Source organism: Venturia canescens, chromosome 5 (genome assembly GCF_019457755.1).
Source record: "Venturia canescens isolate UGA chromosome 5, ASM1945775v1, whole genome shotgun sequence".
Lineage (NCBI taxonomy): Eukaryota > Metazoa > Arthropoda > Insecta > Hymenoptera > Ichneumonidae > Venturia > Venturia canescens.
In genome coordinates this window covers 14677571-14699683 of record NC_057425.1, presented here as the reverse complement: position 1 = coordinate 14699683, position 22113 = coordinate 14677571, and the positions used below count along the sequence as shown (strand labels likewise).

General features: G+C 42.0%; 3 protein-coding genes across 4 annotated transcripts in view; 2 read left to right on the top strand and 1 right to left on the bottom strand.

Annotated features, from left to right (window-relative positions):
- The window catches only part of LOC122410798 (carboxypeptidase N subunit 2-like), a 51366-nt gene extending 35705 nt beyond the window's left edge, over positions 1-15661 (bottom strand). Inside the window, exons 1-2 of one of the 2 annotated variants that reach the window (XR_006261018.1) lie at positions 13861-15661; positions 11060-11300 (exon numbers count right to left, since the gene is read on the bottom strand). The gene's annotated coding sequence lies outside the window, so the exon portion shown is untranslated. Of the gene's footprint in view, positions 1-11059; positions 11301-13860 lie in introns of those variants that run through there. The other variant, XM_043419236.1, reaches the window with a different exon arrangement.
- LOC122410877 (uncharacterized) lies at positions 8212-10597 on the top strand. The gene is made up of 2 exons (XM_043419329.1): positions 8212-10387; positions 10488-10597. The coding sequence occupies exons 1-2, from the start codon at positions 8323-8325 to the stop codon at positions 10595-10597; spliced, it is 2175 nt and encodes a 724-aa protein (XP_043275264.1). The 5' UTR covers positions 8212-8322.
- On the top strand, positions 10364-12762 carry LOC122410799 (uncharacterized). The gene is made up of 7 exons (XM_043419238.1): positions 10364-10746; positions 10848-11086; positions 11427-11621; positions 11693-11791; positions 11868-12142; positions 12224-12404; positions 12481-12762. Exons 2-7 carry the CDS (start codon positions 10849-10851, stop codon positions 12645-12647), a joined length of 1155 nt encoding a protein of 384 aa, XP_043275173.1. The 5' UTR covers positions 10364-10746; position 10848; the 3' UTR covers positions 12648-12762.
- Positions 15662-22113: the final 6452 nt, after the last annotated feature.

Sequence of the window (22113 nt, the reverse complement as noted above, 5' to 3'; positions counted from 1 at the left end):
TGGAGAGGATCTCAACAACGATCCTTGGGGATTAGGGTACAAATTGGTCCTCCGAAAACTGGGAGCCTTTTCCGAAAGCGCTCCCATGGACGCGAGGATCATCGGCAATATCGTCGACATCCTTTTCCCCGATCATCCCAAGCTGCCGCGCCGCCCTCGAACACCGGAGGACGCACCACTCCCCTTCTTTACAGAAGAGGAGTTAAAGTGCGCGGCGCGGACCTTCAAAAACAAGAAGGCACCAGGCCCAGATGGCCTGCCAGCAGAGGTGCTGAAAGCCGCAGTTGAAGGACATCCGAGGCTCTTCCTGACGATGTACAACGCTTGCCTGGCTGCGGGGGTTTTCCCTCGCCGCTGGAAACGGGCAAGATTGGTACTAATCGGGAAGGGCAAAGGCGGACCAGTGGACAGTCCATCGTCCTACAGACCCCTGTGCATGCTAGACACAGCCGGCAAGCTCCTGGAAAAGCTTCTTCGACCTCGCCTCCACGCGGCCCTCCAAGCCGCTGGAGACCTTTCCGCAAGGCAATACGGCTTTCGGAAAGGGAGGTCGACGATCAACGCTATCCAGGAGGTTGTCGAGGCAGCCAGGGGCACGGAGCGGGGGAATCACTTCTCCCGCCCCGTCTGTTTACTGGTCACGCTGGATGTGAAGAACGCGTTCAACTCGGTGCGGTGGAGCGACGCCTTGAGCGCGCTGGAGCGGGATTTCAGGGTCCCCGGGTACCTTCTCAGGATGCTCGAGGATTACCTGAAGGACCGCTCCTTGGAGTACACCACCGCGGATGGTCCGGTGAGCCGGGAGGTAACGGCTGGGGCAGCCCAGGGCTCCATACTGGGTCCCGACATATGGAACGTAACGTATGACGGGATCCTCCGTATGGAGATGCCTGAGGGCACTTTTCTGGTTGGGTATGCGGACGACATTGCCGCCGTCATCATCGCGAGAAGCGTTGGGGCGGCACAGATGCTGCTCAACCAGGTAATGCGTCGGGTCCGCTCTTGGATGGATGACCACGGCTTGGAGCTAGCGCTGGCTAAAACCGAGATCGTCCTCCTCACCAAGAAGCATATTCCGCTACAGCGGGATATGCAGGTGGGAGAGGCGACGGTACAGACGACGGCGTCGGTTAAGTACCTGGGGGTGAGTCTCGATTCGAGACTCACCTTCGGGGAAGAAATAAGGAGGAGAGCAGACAAGGCGGCTGCGATAACGACGTCTCTTAGCAGGGTCATGGCCAATATTGGCGGTCCCCGACCTTGCAAGAGGCGTCTCCTCTTACGCACCGCCGAGTCAATAATGCTCTACGGCGCCGAAGTCTGGGCCGATGCGCTTCGGTACGACATATACCGCAAGCGCATGGCCGGAGTACAGCGGAGAGGGGCCCTCCGCATCGCGTGCTCCTACCGTACGGTCTCGGAGCCAGCCGTGCTCGTCATAGCCGGGGTCATCCCAATTGACCTCCTCGCCCAAGAGCGGAAGTCCGTCCACCAGGGCAACCCGGAGGACCGGGCTCGGGGGAGAGAGCTTGCCAGGGCCGTGAGTATGCGGACCTGGCAAGAAAGATGGGAGGGGGATCCGCGGGCCAGGTGGACAGCGAGGCTCATACCTCAGCTGGACGCCTGGGTCAACCGTCGGCACGGGGAAGTAAATTATTACCTCACCCAGATGCTGACGGGGCACGGACGGTTTCGGGCCTATCTCCACAAAATGGGGAAGGTTCCGGATCCGTCCTGCCGATGCTGCGGATCTCCGCGGGACGATGCCCTCCACACGTTCTTCGAATGCGAGGAATGGAGAGTGTGGAGGGCCCCACTGGAGGAAAGGTACGGGAGCATAACTCCGGATAATATTGTCCGGGTTATGCTCCTGGGCGAAGAGCCTTGGGCGGAGGTCGACCTCTTTGTTGAGGTCGTCCTCCGCCGCAAGCGGGCCTTCGTGGAGGATGGGACGCCTTGAGGGGCGTCCAGGGAGATAGAGCGCCACCCCGAAGTAATGCGAAAGCGGTTCCGGGGTGGTTTGCTAGGAGACCGGGGATGGGGTTTTTAGCCGGTAGTTCCGCTAATGGAGAGTCCGGCACACAGGGGGCCTTAGAGGCCCCCCCAGTGCGTAAATGCATTTTCCCCAGCCCCGGTATATAAATAAAAAAAAAAAAAAAAAAAAAAAAAAAAAAATTATTATTATTATTATTATTATTATTATTATTATTATTATTATTATTATTATTATTATTATTATTATTACTGGTGTCTATCAATTAAATTGCGGATAAAATATTATTTTAAGTAAATTATTAACTGATCGGAAAGTTTTGGGCACCATAAAGTTTTCGATATTTGGGCGATCTTATTTGCGAGCATTTATGATGTGCCGTAAAATTTTTATGAAGTAAAAACTCTGTTAATATCTAATGATACTTTTACGAGCGTTTGAACACGAAAACTCGTTCCGTAATGGACTATTTTAAAGAGACATAAAAAAAAAATATATTTTTTCTTTGGATAAGGTGAGTGCGGTAGGGAATTTTCAGATCCTATTATTTATTAATCTAGCTGGCTCCCATAAAACTCGAGCGTGAATCTGGTGATCGGGAAGGGAGAGACGAAGGCGCGATGTATAGATGAGAAAGTTGATCGTCGTTGTGAACCCAACGGGGGTCGCAACCGAGTTTGGGAAAAGGCCAACGGGGGGCGTCTAATTCATTCTCCGTACCGCATACAAAGCTAGCACGAAAAAAAAATCATTTCCGGTCTATGTACCGAAAAAGAGCCGGAGACTAATCGCTTTCATTTTTGGTGGGTGGTTTTCTCATTTTCGTGAGATGGAAAATTGATGAGCGGTTTCATTAGTTCCACCACTGTGGAATAAATTTTTATTAGTATTATCTATTCTGATATTTTCACGTCATACAAGTGAGCGATTAAAATATGAAGTTATTGAATTTTTTTTTCTATTTGAAATTATCCGAATCTGACTGAAGGAAATTCGAAGAAAAACAGTAATAAAAAGGAGAAATATTTATGCCGAGAATCGACGATGAACTAGTCAGAAACGGATCGATCGATACAGAAGCACATTTGGCCGAAACGAATCGTCCCTCGAAGAGTTGAAAAGAGTGAATTGGTCGAATCCATGGGAAGAGAAAAGCTCAGTTCCACGTTTTTGGTTCTAAAACCGTAATGAAGCGTGGAAAGAGCCTAATGACAATGAAAGGAGAACTCTGTGAGAGCAAGTACATGTAGGGTAATATGGGGAAAAATGGACACTGCGTCCATAAAGTTGAATTCCGGGGCAAAACGGACTTTCCCGAAACTGAAATTTCATAAAATATGCATAAAATTTTTTTTTCCGTTCCAAATCATGTCCTGACCATAAATCATGGTAAATTGTTGAATTCCACGCTGACATCCCCAAAAAATTCAAGTTTCAGAACAAAATAGATCCCAAACTACTTTCTCACTATCTATTAACTTTTTTGACTTATTTTTAAAAACCACAATAGTAATCAAATTACGAATAAGGAAAAAAGGTTTTTTATTAATTTTTTACAAAAATCACACTCGTAGCTGACATCTTCGTCTTCAACACTTGTACACAAGGTGTGTGCCCATTTTTGGTTAGTTAAACGGTAAATCGAATCTTCGGAGGACGACGAATATAACCCTTCGCAAAAAATGCAAGAAACGTCTTCGGAAGACGAGGATTTGACTGTCTTGATGAGCTTTTTTTCTGTCTGCTAAACTGCTACATTTCGAAAAATGTCGATATTTCGATTTTTATGCCTGGCTTGTTTTTTTGAAGAAATTCCGGAAACTAGGACCACGAATCAATGGTGGGACTCCGATATAGTGCGAACACGAAATATACCCCAGCACGATGGACCCAAAATTGATTTTTTGCATTCCTCAAAAACATTACCGAAATGGGATATAAGATTTGACTCATTTCTTTTCATTTACATCCAAGGAATGGAGCCTGATTGGTCCCATTTCTTTTCACATATTACCAAGTTGACATCCTATTCAGAAACAGTCGCTTGGAACGGCTGCATTTTGAAAAATATCGATTTTTCGATTTTTACGCCTCGCTGAGGGGCTGTGTCCGTTTTGCCCCGAAATTTTTTTTTTTTTACGAAATTCGTGAAACAAGGACCTGGCATCAATTTTGGGACTCAAAAATACTTGAAAGACCATGTGCTCATCGATGAAACTTGCTTAAATCCTTAAGTGTCCATTTTGCCCCATACTACCCTATATAGGGATGAAGAAGAGGGGAGGAGAGGATGAGACGAGTGAAAAGTGAAAGGGGTGAGAGGTAGGCTAAAGGAGCTAGCGAAATAAGAGGAACGGGCTTGCCGGGGGGTTTGGTCGGTTGCCTTCGTTGCGAAAGGAGATCGACGAGAAGAGGAGTGTCTCGAGAAAAAGCCCAGTAGCAGAGCGGGCACGACTGCGGGCAATCTAATTCATTTCTCAAGACGAAGACGAGAACGAGGACGAGGACGAAAAAGCGCGGAAAAAGAAAGGAAGTGGGGAGAATGGGAAAAAAATTGAAGAAAGAGAAAACGAGAATGAGCGAGTGAGGCTCGAGAAAACCCATTTCCTTTCTGAGCTATTAATCGATAAGCTGAAAATCGTGTAACTTGGGAATGAAAAAAGGGTGCGGGAAACTTTCTCTCCTATTCTATGCACTTTTTCTCTTTTCATCTTTGAATAAGTACTCGTATAGGGTTACTCGTGCTACTTTGACACCCTTACTTCCTTACGAAAACGTATATATCGTGTATACATATTTATGTGCATCGATATACGTATGGCGATATTGCGGAATCGAACACAGCGAAAAGCTTTTGTCTCAATAAGTAGTGTCGTTTGTAAAATACGTTTTTCTTCAACGTCCCACGCAGTCGATAATTCTCCCCTATTTTTTTCCTTTTCTATATCCATCCACTGCATATAGTTGAAATAAAGAGAATACAGTCATTTCAAGAGATCTGACATACGTATGAATTGCACGAGGAAAGTGCAAAAGGAAGAGGGAAAAGAGTGGATTTTTCTTCAAAGACATCCGATGCTTTTGTACTGAAGAGTGTTAAAATATCCATTATTCGTATCGACTTTCCCTGCAAATTCGAGAGCTCTACTTGCATGCGATCTTAGTTACGTATATGATGCTAAAAAAATTATGTTTTTTCAAACACAGAGATCGAGATACGGAATATAAATAATTCAAACTGTTTTCTATCATAAAGATATTGCAATTCATATCGAGTCGGGAATTGTCAGTCGCCGCAGGAAAACTCACTGATTTGCAATAAAAACACGAATAAGTTTTATGAATATCCTCTTGAAAAAAAATTCCGTTGAGCACAATCAACGATTATGCGAACAGATTTTTTGACTCTTCTTCTCTCCATTGATTCGCAGCTACTTAAAAATTTAGCGATGAGCCTCTTGCAAATAAATTATGACTATTTAAATTTTGAAAAACGTACGATCGCTCCAAGTGCCTTCGGTATAGTGAAATTCAAGCGAAGGTAACAGACGACTGCACAGCACGACATTCGTAATTATTCAGGCACACGGACCGCCTCTTTCTAGCACGGATGTTAATAATTATTAGACTTCATATCGGGTTTATGACCAGACACCGATCGATGGAGAATAAAAAATGTTCCGTCGTGCTGACGGAACGCTGTAAAATCTAACTTAGGTGTTTTTTCGTGAGCAACATGACGGCTGCGAGGCTTGTGTTAATTGCTCAAGCAGAGCATCTGCAAAAAATAGGTAAAAAGGAGAAACTCATTTTATAATATCTTTGCTCCGCATCGTCGTGGAAAAAATCAGTTTTTTCGAATTCAACGATTTAAAAAAAAGTAAGGCAAAATATACGGGAGAGATTTGTTGAAAACGAGAATAATGCGAAGGAATTAAAGCAAAAGAATAATGGAATCCTCTGCGCAACATAATTAAATCCGGAGATTTGGTAGGAAGCATTAACAAAGAATTAATTTTATCATGGAAGAAGAGAGAGAGAGCGGATAATTTTCTTTGTAATAATGTGAGTTATTTGTGAGCTGCGTCCCCATGGAATTTTAAAGAGAAAGAGCCATGGAGGGAGAGAAAGTGGGAGAGACGACATAATATAATGGAAGGAGCGAAAATTCGGGGATAGGAGCGAGAGATGTGCAAAGTCCTCGAGTGCCAGGACGAATCTGAAAGCTCTCTCACGAGGTTTGTGTGGCCTTGCTATTCATTCATTCTGCTGTCGTCGCTTCGACAATTCTTCATCGTTCTGCAAGCGCTTTCTTTCTTTTTTCCATTTTAATATTTTTTCTCTCTCCGCCCTCGAAAGAGAATGGAGAGCGTAATACAACGACGCAAAGCTCTCCATTTCTCTTGCGTGCACGCATCACATAATGATGAATTTAATAAAGAGTCTCCCCTGAAGCTCGCGAGGGAAAACGAAGCGCGAGCAAGACTGCTACGATGTCGCTGTTTCCGATGCGTTATATACAACACATATACACACAAGCTCTCTATGCAGTACGTATATTTATGGCAATTGCGATTGATCAAAAAGTCGTATAATTTGTTAACTCGCCAATGTTAGATACGCCCTTTTAACATTGATGCGCATAATATTATACGCGTGTGTGGTGCATATGCTCGTATTTCACAGTGATGAAAACCCCGAGCATGTATCGCGAGCGTATACGTACTCGAGAGTCGAGTGTCACTCGCGCGTTCAACTCACGGCAAGCTTTGACGCCGTATATGCTTTTCCATAGTGCTTCTTCTCTCCCCGTACAAGTAGTACCACTGCACAACCGCATACGATATATTTTTTCTCCTCTCTCGTTTGTCATAAAAGTCTCTGCTCTGGCGAGCTATCCTCTCTCGCGGCTTTTCACAAACGTTAAAAGCTCCGCGAGGACTCAAAGTGAAGTCATATTTTCGCTCCTCCCTAAAAAATGCCTGTGTATACTCTCATATTTGTTTGCATGTGTATCATGATTATAAACTGCGCTGCTTTTCTTTCAATTCTTTTGTGGATTCCCAGGCAAGAGCCTCGGTGCCAGACGCCGAAGAAAGAAACCATTGGAATATTGTACTCCTCGGCAAGAGTTCGTTGTCCCTCCGGAAAAGTGCTCGTTTCATACCGCGTTCTTTGCATTATCGCTTTTCACATCGTTCGGAATTAATGATGAATCCGTACTTGGATTGTTTAGAGATACGTGAACAATTTTCGAGCAGATTCGTCATCAATGTTTTCAAACGATCCAAGTTCGTAATACAACAAAATTCGTTCCTATTCTGCTGTTACGTTTGCGCTGTTTTAAAAAAAAAACAATTCGGCCCTTTGTGATGCTGGACTCTCCAAACGAATTCTGACGGAATGCACGCTTCGATTGTAAAATATAAAATTGAAATTCATGGAAATACAGCGATGGGACTTTAGGACCTTTTTCCAATCGCTTTTATCCCTTGAAAACATCGCCAATGCTTACAATATGGCCGACTCCCGTGACAATACTGAACCCCCGACCATTGAAACCCATGACTGAGCCTACTTTGTGCCATATTTACTTACCACCATGTAGCCGATTGTTAGATCGAGTATTGGCGTTTTACTGACGACTGACGATGCGCCACTTTTGGCTTCATAATTGATCCCGATCATAGGTGTCGAATTTTATGCCGGACGATGGGCCGATCATTTGCATCATTTCATAACCGATGACTGAATGAAGAATTGGGAATTATTGAATCCCCAGGGTTGGGCCACTGCTATCTCGTGAATATTAATAAACCTTGGCACGCATGTATGGCCCAACTTTGAACCAACTATTTTTTCAGTACCGTAGTTTATGAGTGTTTCGAACATATATATTTTCTGTTAGTTATTCGACTTATGTATACATTTACAAAGTCACCTTTGTATAGTACCTCGTACGTTTGACTGCTTGAGCTGCTTTGTACGCGTGTTACGTTCCGCGAATGGTCATGTCTTTCGTAATAGTCTTGCCTGCACTGTTCGTGATTTTGTTAGTCTCTCATATAAGCTATAAATAACCACTTTTCGCGAGTTTGAGATATGACATATTTCTTACATATGTTACAACCGTATTATTAATCTGCGAGTTACCGTTTTAGTGCCAGCTTGTCTTTTTATTTTCATTTTTCTTGAAGTGAATCCTTCGACAACGACCATACGCGTATTCGTGGCAAAAGATTATTACCCAGTGTTTCTCCAATGTAGGCCCACGTTTGAGCAATAAAGTTTTTTGAATTGTGTTTATTGTAATGTAATATATCAGCACAATGTCAAAACGATATTATCGCATTAAAAAAAATCGAGCATTGAAAAACTTCCCTGATCCTCACGTTTTAGTGCCGGAAAAAAATATACAAATTCCAGAAACAGAAATATACGATGATCGTAAGCGTGAGAAAAATGAGAAAAGTTTTTCTATTAATACAGATCGCAATAGTGACGGTGACTGCAGTGAAAAAAGTTTGGAAAATCATCATGAGGAAATTGATATGAATATGAGCCCCGATTGCAGTGGTCAAAACAGCGGAAACAGTAATCAAAACAGAGCATTTGGAGATCATTTACGCGACGGCAATAGTACTAATAATGAAAGCATACATAGCGAAGATGAACAAAGTGAGCAACGGTACGACGAAAATCAAATTTCGTTCGAAGACAAATTAAGAATGTTCGCACTAAAACATGCGAAAACGTTGAGACACAATGTTTTAACCGATTTGTTACGGCTTTTACGATCTGAAGGATATAGTAACCTTCCACAAACGGCAAAAACTTTATTGGGAAACGTTTCTTGCACCAATAAAAAGACAATGATTAGCCGAAAGGAAACCGAAGGAAGCTTCGTATATATTGGTATAAAAAATCAATTGAAAAAGACAATCTTACCGGAAATATACAAAGATAGTCATATTAAAGTTTTCGTGAACATTGACGGTGTACAATGTTATAACAGCTCCAATAAACAGTTTTGGCCTATAATATGTAAAGTTTATCATGAAAACTTTGATATTTTACCGTTTGTTGTGGCGATTTATTTAGGAGACTCGAAGCCGAACGATGTTGAACACTTCATGACAGATTTTATTTCTGAAGCCGAAGACTTGACTCAAAATGGAGTTGTGCTCAACGATAAGAAATATACATTCGAAATTGCAGCAATGATTTGTGATGCTCCAGCACGAGCGTATATAAAGTGTTGCAAGAACGCTACCGGATTTTTCGCATGTGAAAGATGTGTTGTAAAAGGAATCACAATTGAGAATAAACGTGTGTACCCTGAAATTTATTGTCAGCAGCGCACGAATGAATCTTTCCGTATGCACACAGGCGGCGATCATCATTTGCCAAATCTCTTGTCGCCACTATTACGTCTTACAGATTTCGATATTATTAAAGGAGTGCCATTGGACTCGATGCATTTACTGCTTTTAGGCGTCATGAAATTGCTTTTAGAGAAGTGGACACAGGGAAAAAGTCGGCAACGTCTAACACGAGCGCAGTTGAACCTTTTAAAGCAATTACTGGATTTATTGAAAGGTTCAGTACCTGCTGAATTCCAAAGAAAAATATTTGAAATACGCGAAGTGGCAAAATGGAAAGCAACGCAATACAGGACCATACTGCTGTATGTTGGTGCAGTGGTTCTTCGTGACGTATTGCCACATAAATATTATCAACATTTTCTGCTGCTGGTAGTGGCAAGTCGTATTCTTTCCAGTAAAAAACTTGCTGTGCCGTATGCGGATTATGCGAATATCTTACTACGAGAATTTGTATCCCTAATGCCATCATTATATGGACCAGGCTCACAGGTGTTGAATGTCCATAATTTAATTCATATTTCGGACGACGTAAAACACTTCAAATTGCCACTAACCGAAATCTCGGCGTTTTGGGCAGAAAATTTCTTGGGGCAACTTAAAAAATTGATACGAACTCCGAAATATCCCTTAATTCAGGTGGTAAAACGACTAACGGAAGTCGATTGTCTGCCCGGCCAAAAAATACGTATTCGAAAAAAATGTAATAGCATGGTTCTCGAAGGGGCCGTTATTAAAGGAGTTATGGTGGGAGAAATGCTTATTAAATCAAAACGACCAGATAATGTTGTAGAATTAAAAGACGGAAAATTAATGATAATCAACAACATTGTGGAGAAAAAACAGAATGATTTAACGAATGAGCAGAGTAGAAAATTTGCTGTGGAAGGATTTCCGGTAATAAAAACTGGTGATCTGTTCTCTCGCCCAGATTCATCTCAGAAATTTGGTTTCAAGGAGATTCTGGAAGTTTCCGACAAATCAATCGTCGTGCCTATAGAAGAAATCTATTGTAAATGTTTTGAAATACGAACAAATTCTGCTCGATTTGCTGTTAATTTACTTCACAATTAATTCAAACGAAAAATGATGAAGTTGGTTTCCGTTCAAAGACTCCCGATACGAGTACGTGTTGAAGCATCGGCGCCCATTTCTTCGCCAACGTAAGCCCTCCGTAGAAAATCGTCGGCTTTCTTCGTTTCTACCGATATGCGCCCATTAATGCGCAGTACTCGAAAATTCAAGATTTCGTGTCAGTCCTCACTCGGTGTTTTCGGTGACCAGACCAGTAATTACGTGCTAACGTGTCGAACGTGTTGAATCGTGTCATTCGCCCCGGAAAGATACTATTCGCAGTATTAAAACTTACAGGTAAGAATGATCCGTTATTAATATAGCGATTTAATACTTGCCGTTCAGCCACTACCACGTTTCTTGATCACCAAATTTTGCATTTTTTCTGTGTGTTTCAGGATGGATAATATCGAAGATCAAGTGAAATTTTTCGTCGTTGAATTCGACGAATTCACTGAAGAAAATTTCCCGGTCATTGATTTAGTTCCACGGTCATGGGTAGTATCGACGACCACTGGGCTACGTTGTCAATATCCGAACGCGAGTCCCAGCAAAATTCAGAAATGGGTGAAAAACCAAAAAGAACCACGTTCGAATTGGATGGATTATGCTGTTGTTCGCATCATTTTTGAAGCACGTAAGTATAAATCATTTACAAGTATCTTTTCATTGATTCATTATGTGTCCGTGACCATATATATTACATAAAATTTCTCATGAACACGTATCTAAACGTTCAGGCCCATTGTTTCGCCAAGGTTTGCCCGCATCGGGTATAAACAAAATTTTCGGTGGTCACGTGATCTAGCGTTGGTACCCGCACAGTCTCCCGATATACGCCCGTAGTTATGCTGCGAACACAATATTATGGTTTCGTCAGCAGATCACACGAACTTTATTGCTTGCCTTTTTTCACTTCATTTTCAATATCCTATGTATTGGTTCAGCATTTTATTATATGTTTTATCCAATTACAGATGACTATGAACAAGGTTTTCGACGTCTAAAAAGATGCCTAAAAAACATTGAAACGGCACCAAGCACTGACACTGACAACGACGAAACAACCCTGACACTTTTGGATTCCGTTTCGGAAAAACAACTACTGTCGTATCTCAATAAAGAAAATCCTCTACCTGTCAATGATAGTCTCCATTTATCGAATATCTTGGGTATGTTTTATTTATTCTAAAATGTGTAGCAGTTGTACTTCGGATTGATTAACGATAGATTCTAATAATAGGTGATACGCAAGGGATGCCATCGCCAAATAAAAATAGATCCATCAACTGCGACCGTGTATTATCAGATGGAAACGGAAATTCGAAACGCAACGAAAATGGTAGGTCTAATGTTAACGCTTTTCCGGCCATTATTATTATTGTATCATTTGCGAGTTTACACAATTTCTTTCGTAGATGATTTAAAGCGTCATATTGACGAAAAATTAAATGAAATCAAACGAGATCTGATGCGAGCAATAGATTCTGCAAAAAGAAGTCTCCAGTACGACTTGGACAAAAAAATCGTCGAAATTAATAATAATATCATGTTTTCGTCGAAATCAGCATTGAAGCATGGGTCAGAAGCACGAAAAGTAATTACTACCGCGCTTCCTATTAATAATTTGGAAGATTTCTTGAAATTCGACAAGTCTCTACAGGATGAAAATGCAGAAACAAAAAGTGCACTGGTTAGTATAAAAATGATTCAGAGATTATTTTCAAGCTTGTGAGTATAGTTAAAAAATTAAAGGTTTTTTTTCACTTTGCAGATTATCTTACTAAAGTCTTCTGTAGCCGGAATAACTTCGATTCAAAAAGACATTGGTATCATGGTCTCAACGATCATGAGTAAAGCTGTACAAATTAAATACAGTGGATGCGGCCGAAAAGTCAAGAACGCCGAAACAAAATTGAATTTCAGCGCAACATTGACATTTGAATGTATGAAAGGTAAAGTGATAGAAAAATTTTACATTTTCTTCAATCTTAGTTCTTGTTTTATCAACGTATTCTTGTTTTATTGCAGAAATTTTGCGAGAAAAGTATTCTGATGGTCCGGAGCTTGTCGGGCTTTCAACGAAACTAAGTCGGTGGTTCGCAGGTGCTGGTGACCGAGAAGGTGGTCGTCGTGAACGCACCAATCAGCTTCCTACGCCTACCACTGAACCCGTTGCGACATCCGATATAGAATAATCGGTTTCTTACATTGCTAAGAAAGTTTTCGTTTCCCAATAATTTTCTATGTTCTTTTTTGCTTTATTTTTAAGATTAACAAAAGATACAGTTGAAAGTTTTTTTTTCTTTTCTGCTGGTACTTCGAAAATCGGTAATACATAGTTCATATACATTCTTCATATGAACAAAGTGTAATTTCGTAAAAAAAATATTTTCTTTTCGTTGGCTTATTTGCACACATTTGGCTTCATAAATATTTATTTAATATTATTACTTTTATTTTTAAGTTTTTGTTGAATCCCGAAAATTTTTCTGGATGATGAAAAAAATAAATAATGCCATTCACTGCTACTTTATGAAAGAATGCTTTGAAATAAATATCTGCATTAACAATGATACGATTGTATATTTAAAAAAAAATAAATTTACATCCTTCTACCGGTACTCATGATCGGTCCACCATGTGACCGAGGACCGGTCAACCAATGAAATTATCTTGGGCCAACGAACGACCTCGATACATCCGGCCATTGGCTTGCTGTTGGGGAACTAATGGGCAGATATTGAAGACGACCCTGGGCCAACTGTGAGATTCACCATTGGACCCAAGTTATCATTCAGACTTTCACCCAATCTAGTTTCAGCACATTTTTCGATGGTGGGCCGATGGTTGAGTACTGTTGTCTAGGTACTGAAACCTTGCTGGGCCGTTTGTCAATGTTTTCAAGGGATGCTCTTGATCAATTTTTATGTTCAACATATTTCGAAATGTCTGAATTTTCATGGGACCGCGTTGTTCTCACGTTCCCGATATACAAAGATTGAATATTGAGTGGTAGCAATCGAATCTTTTTTTGAGAGCTTCAATTTTTTCCCAAAATCATAAATTTTTTATACGCTTTTGTGGATTTAGCCAATGAAGAAATTAAACGAATCCGTGTTACAATATTCATGTTTTCGAACGCACTAAAAGCGAGGTTTTTCGGACTATTCCTGTCCTCATTTTGTATTATTTGTTGAACCACTAACGGAATCGTTTAATTGTACAAAATTGATCGATTCTCAATCTCTTCGTCTACCTACCGATCCAATGACAAATTGCTTTATCTTGTTTTACGAATATATCCGATAATGAGTTAACACACGACGCAACGAGTTCAAAGATCAATGGAGAATATCAGTAGATTCATGATTAAATGGTTGAACAGTAAAATGGGTTTAATTTACTCACGTCCAATGGTAGAGTGTGCGATTGACGTGTCTCCGGCTCGAGAACATCGACTCTCGTTTAAGCGTCGATGCAACGTGTGTCCATAGGGAAAATAATTCCTCCTTTTAATAGTTAATTTCACCGGTTAAAAAATGAATAACCCCGAAATAAAACGAATCACAATGAAAACTGTCGTCAATTTATTCCCCGGCGTTTCGTGTATCGTTGGAAAAATGCCTCGCATTCTTCATCCCTTAAGGAGACGTCTCGAAGGCTCGTATTTTTTAATGACAGGAAAATAGGCTCAGAGAGACATTCGTGATTGTTGATTGAATGAGGTTTCCTCGGGTCGTCACGAACGTCGCCTTCAATTGAGCTCCCTGTAAGACGGTGAATCTCGTCTAGCCTCTACGGATCGAGGGAATCGGTGTAATGACACAGAGCTATCAGTTCCAGCGGTGAAATAGCTCCGTTAATGATGGTAGCTAGTGAAACGTTGGTATCTGACAGGAATGGGATGAGGACAGGACAAGGGATGCAGAACTACGAGCAGGAGCTTGAAGTTGAAGGGGGTGATGAACCATCACGATGTAACCGCACTGTGTCGTAGGTTGACCACTACCCGAACAGTAGTAGGTTGAAATCTCTCTCCCTCTCTCTCTCGCTCTCTTCGCCGATCACTGCTGTACTCTACAAGCCATGTGTACACAAATAAATTCATGTATGCATATGGAGACACATGTATATATTGTGCAAAGCCCGCGTGTGGCCTTAATCCACGTGACCGAACACTATAGACTGTCGACAACGACCGAGCATAAAACGTGCTTGTTTCTCGTATAAGCCCTTCGAATAAAAGTACTCGTAATTTGGATTAAAAACACTCACGCACGCACACACCGGAGCATCGAAACTGTATTTCGACACAAATGAACCCAAAGTTCTGGCGGCTCGTTATTTTCCGTCAATATCTCAATCACCTAAACTTCTTTTTTCATTACTTAATTCCGGTACAAAGTTTTCTTATCGCTCGAGTCTCGATCTGTTGGTGTTTCAACTAAAGGGAGTTGTGCACGCACCTTGTATTTTTTCACACAGTCAGACAACGTTTACGTGCTCTTTCGTAAGGGTGGCCTAATGTTTGCACGTCGAAGTTCATATTCTTTTGGTTCGCAACGTCCCCGAAGAGGGTTTCCGCGAAGTGTATTATAGCACGCGTTAGAGTCTTGGCCAGGTAAAACCCAGGAGGGAAAGAGAGAGGGTTGCGCAGGTAAGCCAGAGAGAGCGGATGAGACGACCGACAGGCGCGGTGTCTCGAACGGAACTGGCTTCGCCAGAGAGGCCGGAGAGGGTCGCGTGTGTAAACTCTGCCGGGCGAACAAGGGGAGAGAGGCACGAGCAGCGAGAGACCGAAGAGGGGGAAGGGGAAGATTTTTCTCGCTCTTTCCCTTGATCTCTTTTTCTCTCGCGCGTGTACTTTCTTAGGAAAAACACGGCGAAGCCGTCCGCCGCGTGCTGACGGGGGCTTACCGCGAGGATCCCGTCCGCGGGAGCCTGCCAAAGGGCAACTATAGTTGGGCCACGAGTAGTTTTGATACTCAAGAAGCGGAGGCTGTGCTTCAGTGGCTCGATAACGACGGAATTTTTGAAATAGTTCGTCGAGGCGAGGGCGAAACTTTGCAATCGGAATGAAGAGGAGAAAAAAAGGAGAAAGGAGGAGAAGAGAGAGAAAGGAGAGAGAAAGAGAGAAAGCGGAGAGAAAATAGGCACGAGAAGTTTCGGAGAATTCGAATGTGAAGAGGACCGCGCGTACTGCAGGATCGGAGGATCCGATCCGCACTGATTCCACGAGAGATGCGGACTCTATGTTCCGTGTACTCTCTCCTCCTTCGTCCTCCTCGCTTGCTCTTCTCTTCATCGCCGTTTTTCCAGCGATCGCCGTTCACTCGCCGTCTCCGTCGTTCGCTCGGTGAAAGACTCCGGGATCTGCGCAGTCGGCAGGCTCTACGATCACCGGCAGCAGCAGCAGCAGCAGCATGGCTATCCAGCACCAACCTAGCACCGCACCACTACCACCACCGGCATCAACCGTTGCCACCGCTGCCGCCACCGCCTCTGCCAACCCAAAACCCCTGCGGCACCCCTTCGTGCCGTACCCGCAATCTTTCTCCCTCTCCCTCTTCCTCCTCTCTTTGTCTCTTTCTCCCCCGCCCTGCTCCCTCCTTTCTCCTCTAGCGCGAAATATACCCTGAGTAACGTTGATGCAGCCTGTATATACGCGACGATCTCCACTGTATATACACGATAACGGGGAACGCAGCAGATTAGCGAAAGATTCGAGTTTCTCAAAAACGCAAACAAAATACTAATTATCGATAATTTCCTTAAATTTTCATCGTACCGACATCGATTATTATTATACGGGGAAGCAAAACGCGAATCATCTACAAAAGGTTTACATAGAAGTTCTGCTGTTTGGGCTGAAAAATTATCGACGTTTCATCCCGGACTCGCTGCACTTCGTGGTTCATCTATTCGATAACACAAATCCAACTGTTTCCAAGATTTATTGATTCTCAATATAAAATGTAACACGACCGTAGTTGTTTTCTCATTCGTCTGACGCGATAATAATGGCTTGCCTCAGAGATCGAGAGGAAAATAGAAATCTGGAAGGCGGTAGAGGTTCGTGAAACCGGTTATTAAGAATTTTTTTGGCTCTTTCTCTTTATCTTTTCTCTCGTTTTTTGCCGAGGCGCCAGGTTGCGAGCGTTAGTCCGGAGCAGGTGCGGGGACCGGACGTTTCGCCGGGACATCGATGGCTTTTTTTTCTTTGGGATCGATGGAGCAGGTGGTAATTTCCAATCTTCCCTTTTATCTTACCATTTAACGGTTATGTATGCTCGCACATATGTACGCGCAAGATTTGTATCCGGAGAATCCTCGAATGAAAATCCTTCCAATTTCGGGGCTGTAAATACTACGGGAGTTCTATGTATATAACTAAAAGTGGTATTCCGCTTGAGGGCAGCTGACGGGGAAACCTTTACGATGGCGAACGGGTCAGCGGAGCAACCTGTTCATACGGTCGCGCTCCTCATTTCATAATTCATAACTGAGAGAGGGAAAAGCGATATACACATTGGCGAGGTTTCATTTTCGTGAATGAATTTCGTCGAAATTTGCGGCGCGTTCTACCGTTTTGGGGGAAAAGCGAGTGTATCGATATACGCATTGATACGCGAGCGGGAGATATGTAGTCATTGTCCGACTCCCACCTCGAACAGGCTAGGCTTGAACATAGTATATAATAGTAACAAGAGGGACGGCAGGGAGGAGAGCGACACGCTTCCCCATTCTCCTCTGGCCCAATCCGTATTGCGCGATATTCATTCCCCTCAAAACCAAAACTCATTTGCCTTCCACTCTCACTCTCTTCAGGTACACGCACACTATGATTTCCGCACCAATCAAACGTTCCGGCTTTTCCATTTTTTGTTTTATTATTATTATTATTTTCCTTTTTGTTTCTCGCCGCGCACAATGCTCTCTCATCAGTGAAAATCACTATTTTCATAACCCATGATTTTCAGAAAATATATGGAGCCGATGAGATTTAACTCGGTATAGCGCGCGCTGCTGGTAATTTCGACGACGAGTCGACGAAAACGTCGAGTCTGTAAATGCGGCTGAAGCTCCATTTCGCTCTTCATTTTTACGATGAATTTTTTTTTTTTTTCCAATGTGACAAACTTTTTATTCCGTAATCAACGATCCGTTGGAATAGCCAGAGGTGACTTGATTTTATTACCAAAGAGAATTTCGGAGCTGAAAAATGACTTTCAAGGCTCGAGTGCAATTAACCGTTTCGCATTGTGCCACAAGCTATCAAAAAATCTGTCACCTCGAATCTCGTTAAAGCGGGAGTCCAATTAACGAGAGATCAGCCTGTAAATTCGTGCAGGAATGTCGACACGAGGGGCAAAGGAGAGCAAGAGGAGGGGGGAGCTTGCGTTGAAACACACAAGAAGAAACAATGCATCCATTGAAACAAAAAGGAAAATATGGTTGCGAATGGTGTTTCATACATAATAGCACACTCCTATTCACAAACTCGTTTAGCGTCTCGCGAAATGCGTAACCGCAACAAGAAGAAAAAAAAGCAAAAGCGAAATCCTGCCTCGGGAAATCCCCACACTCCTTCGTCATATCCCTTTTCTCCGTGTGTATCCGTGCTCCCAAGCCCCTGCGGTCCGTGCGTATAGAAAATCATAAATAAAAAAGCGCACACTCGCGTTGAAGCGGAGCGCGTGGGGGACGCGGCCGATTATATCGCGTAATGTAACCGCGACCGTCGCGGCGCTTATCTCACCTATGCCAGAGAGCACAAAAACGGAGCAGCGCCGTGAGAGAGAAAAGAGAGATTCGTATATACATATTATATGTGTATAAACGTTTTTCTTTGCCACCCTCACTCACGCAGCGTGTCACGCAACTGTTTAATGCCACCCAACCCTCAACGTCTGTCTTTATGTGGCAATTTTTTCCTCCTCGTGCCTCCCCTCCTCGTTTATTTACAAGCGATTTTTTTAAACTTCCTTCCTGTGCTTTTTACTTTATAGCTGTCGTTGCATACGCCCGATCGGCTGCACGCACGCCTTGACACGAGTCCTCCGGATCACGACATAAAAAACGAAATGTGCGATATTGTATGAATATTATGATAAATATACATGTTTTTTTTACTACTAGTGCTGTTGCGGATGCTGTGAAATGTGCTCCTCCGAGACTAAGAATATCCCTGGATGCACTGTTGCTGGCTCGTCGGTATAAAATCGAGGTCAAGAAATGGTGCAAAGAATATAATTTTTTTATACGCTCCGTTATCGTTTATTTTTTTAGTGGCATGCACTTATTCGCATAGAATATTCCTTCGGTCAAAAAATGTCCCAGTTCCCGTGGAATAAGTCAGTCAAGGATCTACCTTTTATTTATGCATATTACATTTAGTCTATGTGTATATATTATGACGATATTTTTATTCCCCGAGTTCTGGCGAGCCTCGTCACGCGGGAGGGCGGTTCATTTGAATTCATAAATCATAGAAGGAAGATCCGTCTCGGTACGAGACTCGGGGCACACTGCTCTGCTGCCAGGAGAGCAAAGAGCAAGACTCGAGAGTTACAGAGTGAGGAGAACGAGGAGGCCAAGTTTCTTCAGACTTTGACCGAGCGCCTTATCCATTTTAATAGATCTCTCCCTCCCTCTCGCTCCTTTCTTCCTTCCTTCTCCGGTATATCTTCAATTCTCCTTCGTTTCTTTACTTAGTTTTCTTGTTTCTTTCATTCTACGCGCAGCTATCAGCTTTTCATCATATAATAGGAGCGGGAATAGTCGGATGAAATCGCGACTGACGCCTATAGATCAGCTCACTCGGTCGGGACTCCCGCGACTTCCCGGCCCGCAGTCATCCAATTTGTACTAAACCATATAAGCGAAAGCTCCGCGTAACCCGGATAGATGTGGTGAATCAGACCTCGCCTCTCGGAAAAACCCGTTCACGTGTACCTGTATGCGATATAGCAGTACATGTATATAGCGGTGAACAAAGACTGGAGAAAAGTAAAGAAGATGAGAAAAAGAGATTCTTCGCTAATCTCTCAACAATCGAATAATAGCTCGTACAATCACATTTTCTCCACTCCTCACTTTTTTTTTCATCCTCGTACACGCGTCATTTACGAACATAGAGAAAGTGCAGCATGTGTGGAGTACACTGGAGGTAATTTTGGATACTGAAACTTCTTGATAACTACTGACGCCGCATCTCCTTTTCGATGACTCAAACTTAAACTTAAGGCCTTATATATGCATTTGTAGCAGGCAAAAAACGTGATTTTCTTGATTTTTCCTTCGGCAAGAAGTTGGGATCCAACTTGTAGCCTATTCAAAATGGCACAGAAAAGCACCAGTGACATATATGAACATCTTTTATGTGTCACATTCATTTTCTGTCAAAATGTTCCTAAGCTTAGAAAATGTTTGTGTTTGGGCAGGTACAAATCCTGCCCAACGTAATGTTGTTAAAGGCGAACGGGTGTTAGCAGCTCGTTACATAATTAAATGCGATTTAAACTATGAAAATGAATCAAGTGACGAAATCGCGTCACTTGCGCGTGGGGCGCGCGAAGAATAATTTGCCGGGTGAATTTTTACCAGTTTCATACAAATTTCCTTGCAATTGATCAAGAGACGCGGTAGCGGCTCGACGCCAAGTATTAAAAGGAAAAACTGCAGCGCAAAAAAAAAGCCAGCGCGAGCCCTGCCGCTACTCTTATATACGCGAATATGCCGGTTTTATGACGTCACAGAATTTTCAAATGGCTCTCACAAATAAATAAGAATTTACAGAAGAACACGCATTAACTGTCTATTCTAATGCCTCCTTTTTCTGTTTCCACCCTCGGCCACTAGATGTCATGTCTCTTTATGTTGGATCCCAATTGGAAAACTGTAAACGACATTCGTTAGTACATATATGTTCATGTACTTGTGCAATTTTGTTCATCAAAAAATTTCACAAAATGGCGAAACTCCAGCACCTTTTTCAGTAGCACCTTTTTTTGAGCATCCGTTGCGGTGGTGATGTTAAATAAAAAACTATTAATCCGATCCATACCAGATTTATACCACTTATTTATATAATAGCTTAAACCTGGACAAAGGATTTGTAAAAATTTTGATTAAAAAACAATTGCGACAGTTTTAACAAAAAATATTCATTTTTGAGATGCTAAATTTTCGGTTTTTTGTTACAATGCTTTTCCAAGACAATACGAAATCCTTCGTCCAGGCCCTAGCTATTATTTTAATAAATAAGGGGTATACATTTCTTTTGGATCGAATTAATAGCTTTCTAGTTATCGGGTCCACCGCAAATAAGCTATTTTTTAAAAGATACGATTCTGAGATGAATCTAATGCTCCAATCTTTATGAAATTTGGTGAAAATATTCTTCAGACATTGTACTTGAAGAATATCTAATAAAAAAATTTTCGATTTTTCCGCCCATCACAAACAAGGCCTTAATATGGCTACTGAACAGTGAGAAGTGTTAGAAAGAGCCGCTTTGTTGTTATTTTACATCGTAACTGGTAGAAGGAAAAATCGTCGATGTACATCGTTTTTCGGTAAGAATCCCATCAAGTCCAGCCACACAAACTACTGTGCTAAATTTATATACAAATCGTTTAAAATATCCAATAGTTTTATCACTTTGTCGTTTCGCATTAATTTGTTATAATTAGCGCAAAAATAATAGATGCTTTTTTATAACGCAAAGGTTAGGATGCTGCGTGATACTTTTTTGAAATACGGATGATACACTTTGGAATATTTCGAATTATATGCATTTTTTCGATTATTTCGTGAAATGAAATACCGCAAATATGTTCGCTGCAATTGATGCTATCCGCAAAAAAAAAATCAGTTATTTAAAAGCGGCTAAAATTTTTAGCGTATCAAGGTTGACGTTGTTTCGATCAGCGAATGAGGAATACGGTCCTTCTATTGCAGAGCTTACGAATAAAGTGATTAGCTGAAAGCTCATCTTCAACAAAAACATTGAGAATAAACTTGTAGAATACGCTCTGGCGTTGGAGAGTAAATTTTACGGTTTAAATCGAACGGATCTGCGAAAGTCGGTAGCGCAGTTAGTCGTGAAAAATAACATTGAAAAACCCTTCATGAATTAATTCACTGGCAGATATTGGTTGAAAGGATTTTTAAAACGCAACAAACAAATCTTGTCTATAAGACAGACGACAAGAACCTCGCAAGAGAGAATCTCGCGGTTTTACCAAAAATAAAATGAACAAATTTTGTGATAACCTTGAGAAAATTTTATCCGAAAATCACTTTTCGGCTGCGCGTATATTCAATGTAGATGAAAGGGGGTCTTACTCATCGTTCAGAGTAAGATTCCAAAAATCATTGGTCGTAAAGGAAAAAAATAAATTGCAAGTATGACATTGACCGAAAGAGAATCACTGATAATTGTTGTCCGCTGGTAACGAACACTTTAATGAGAGATACTTTGATGATTTTCCAATTAATAAATACGAAGTAAAGTTAATTTGAAATTTGCCTATTCCAATTTTCCTGCACCCTAAGTAAAAAATTATTTTTTGGCATTTCCTGATCATCTCAAAATTTGACGGAGTTCTGAATTTAAAAAACATTTTTTTTGCTCAGGTGATCAAAGCTTTATAGTTT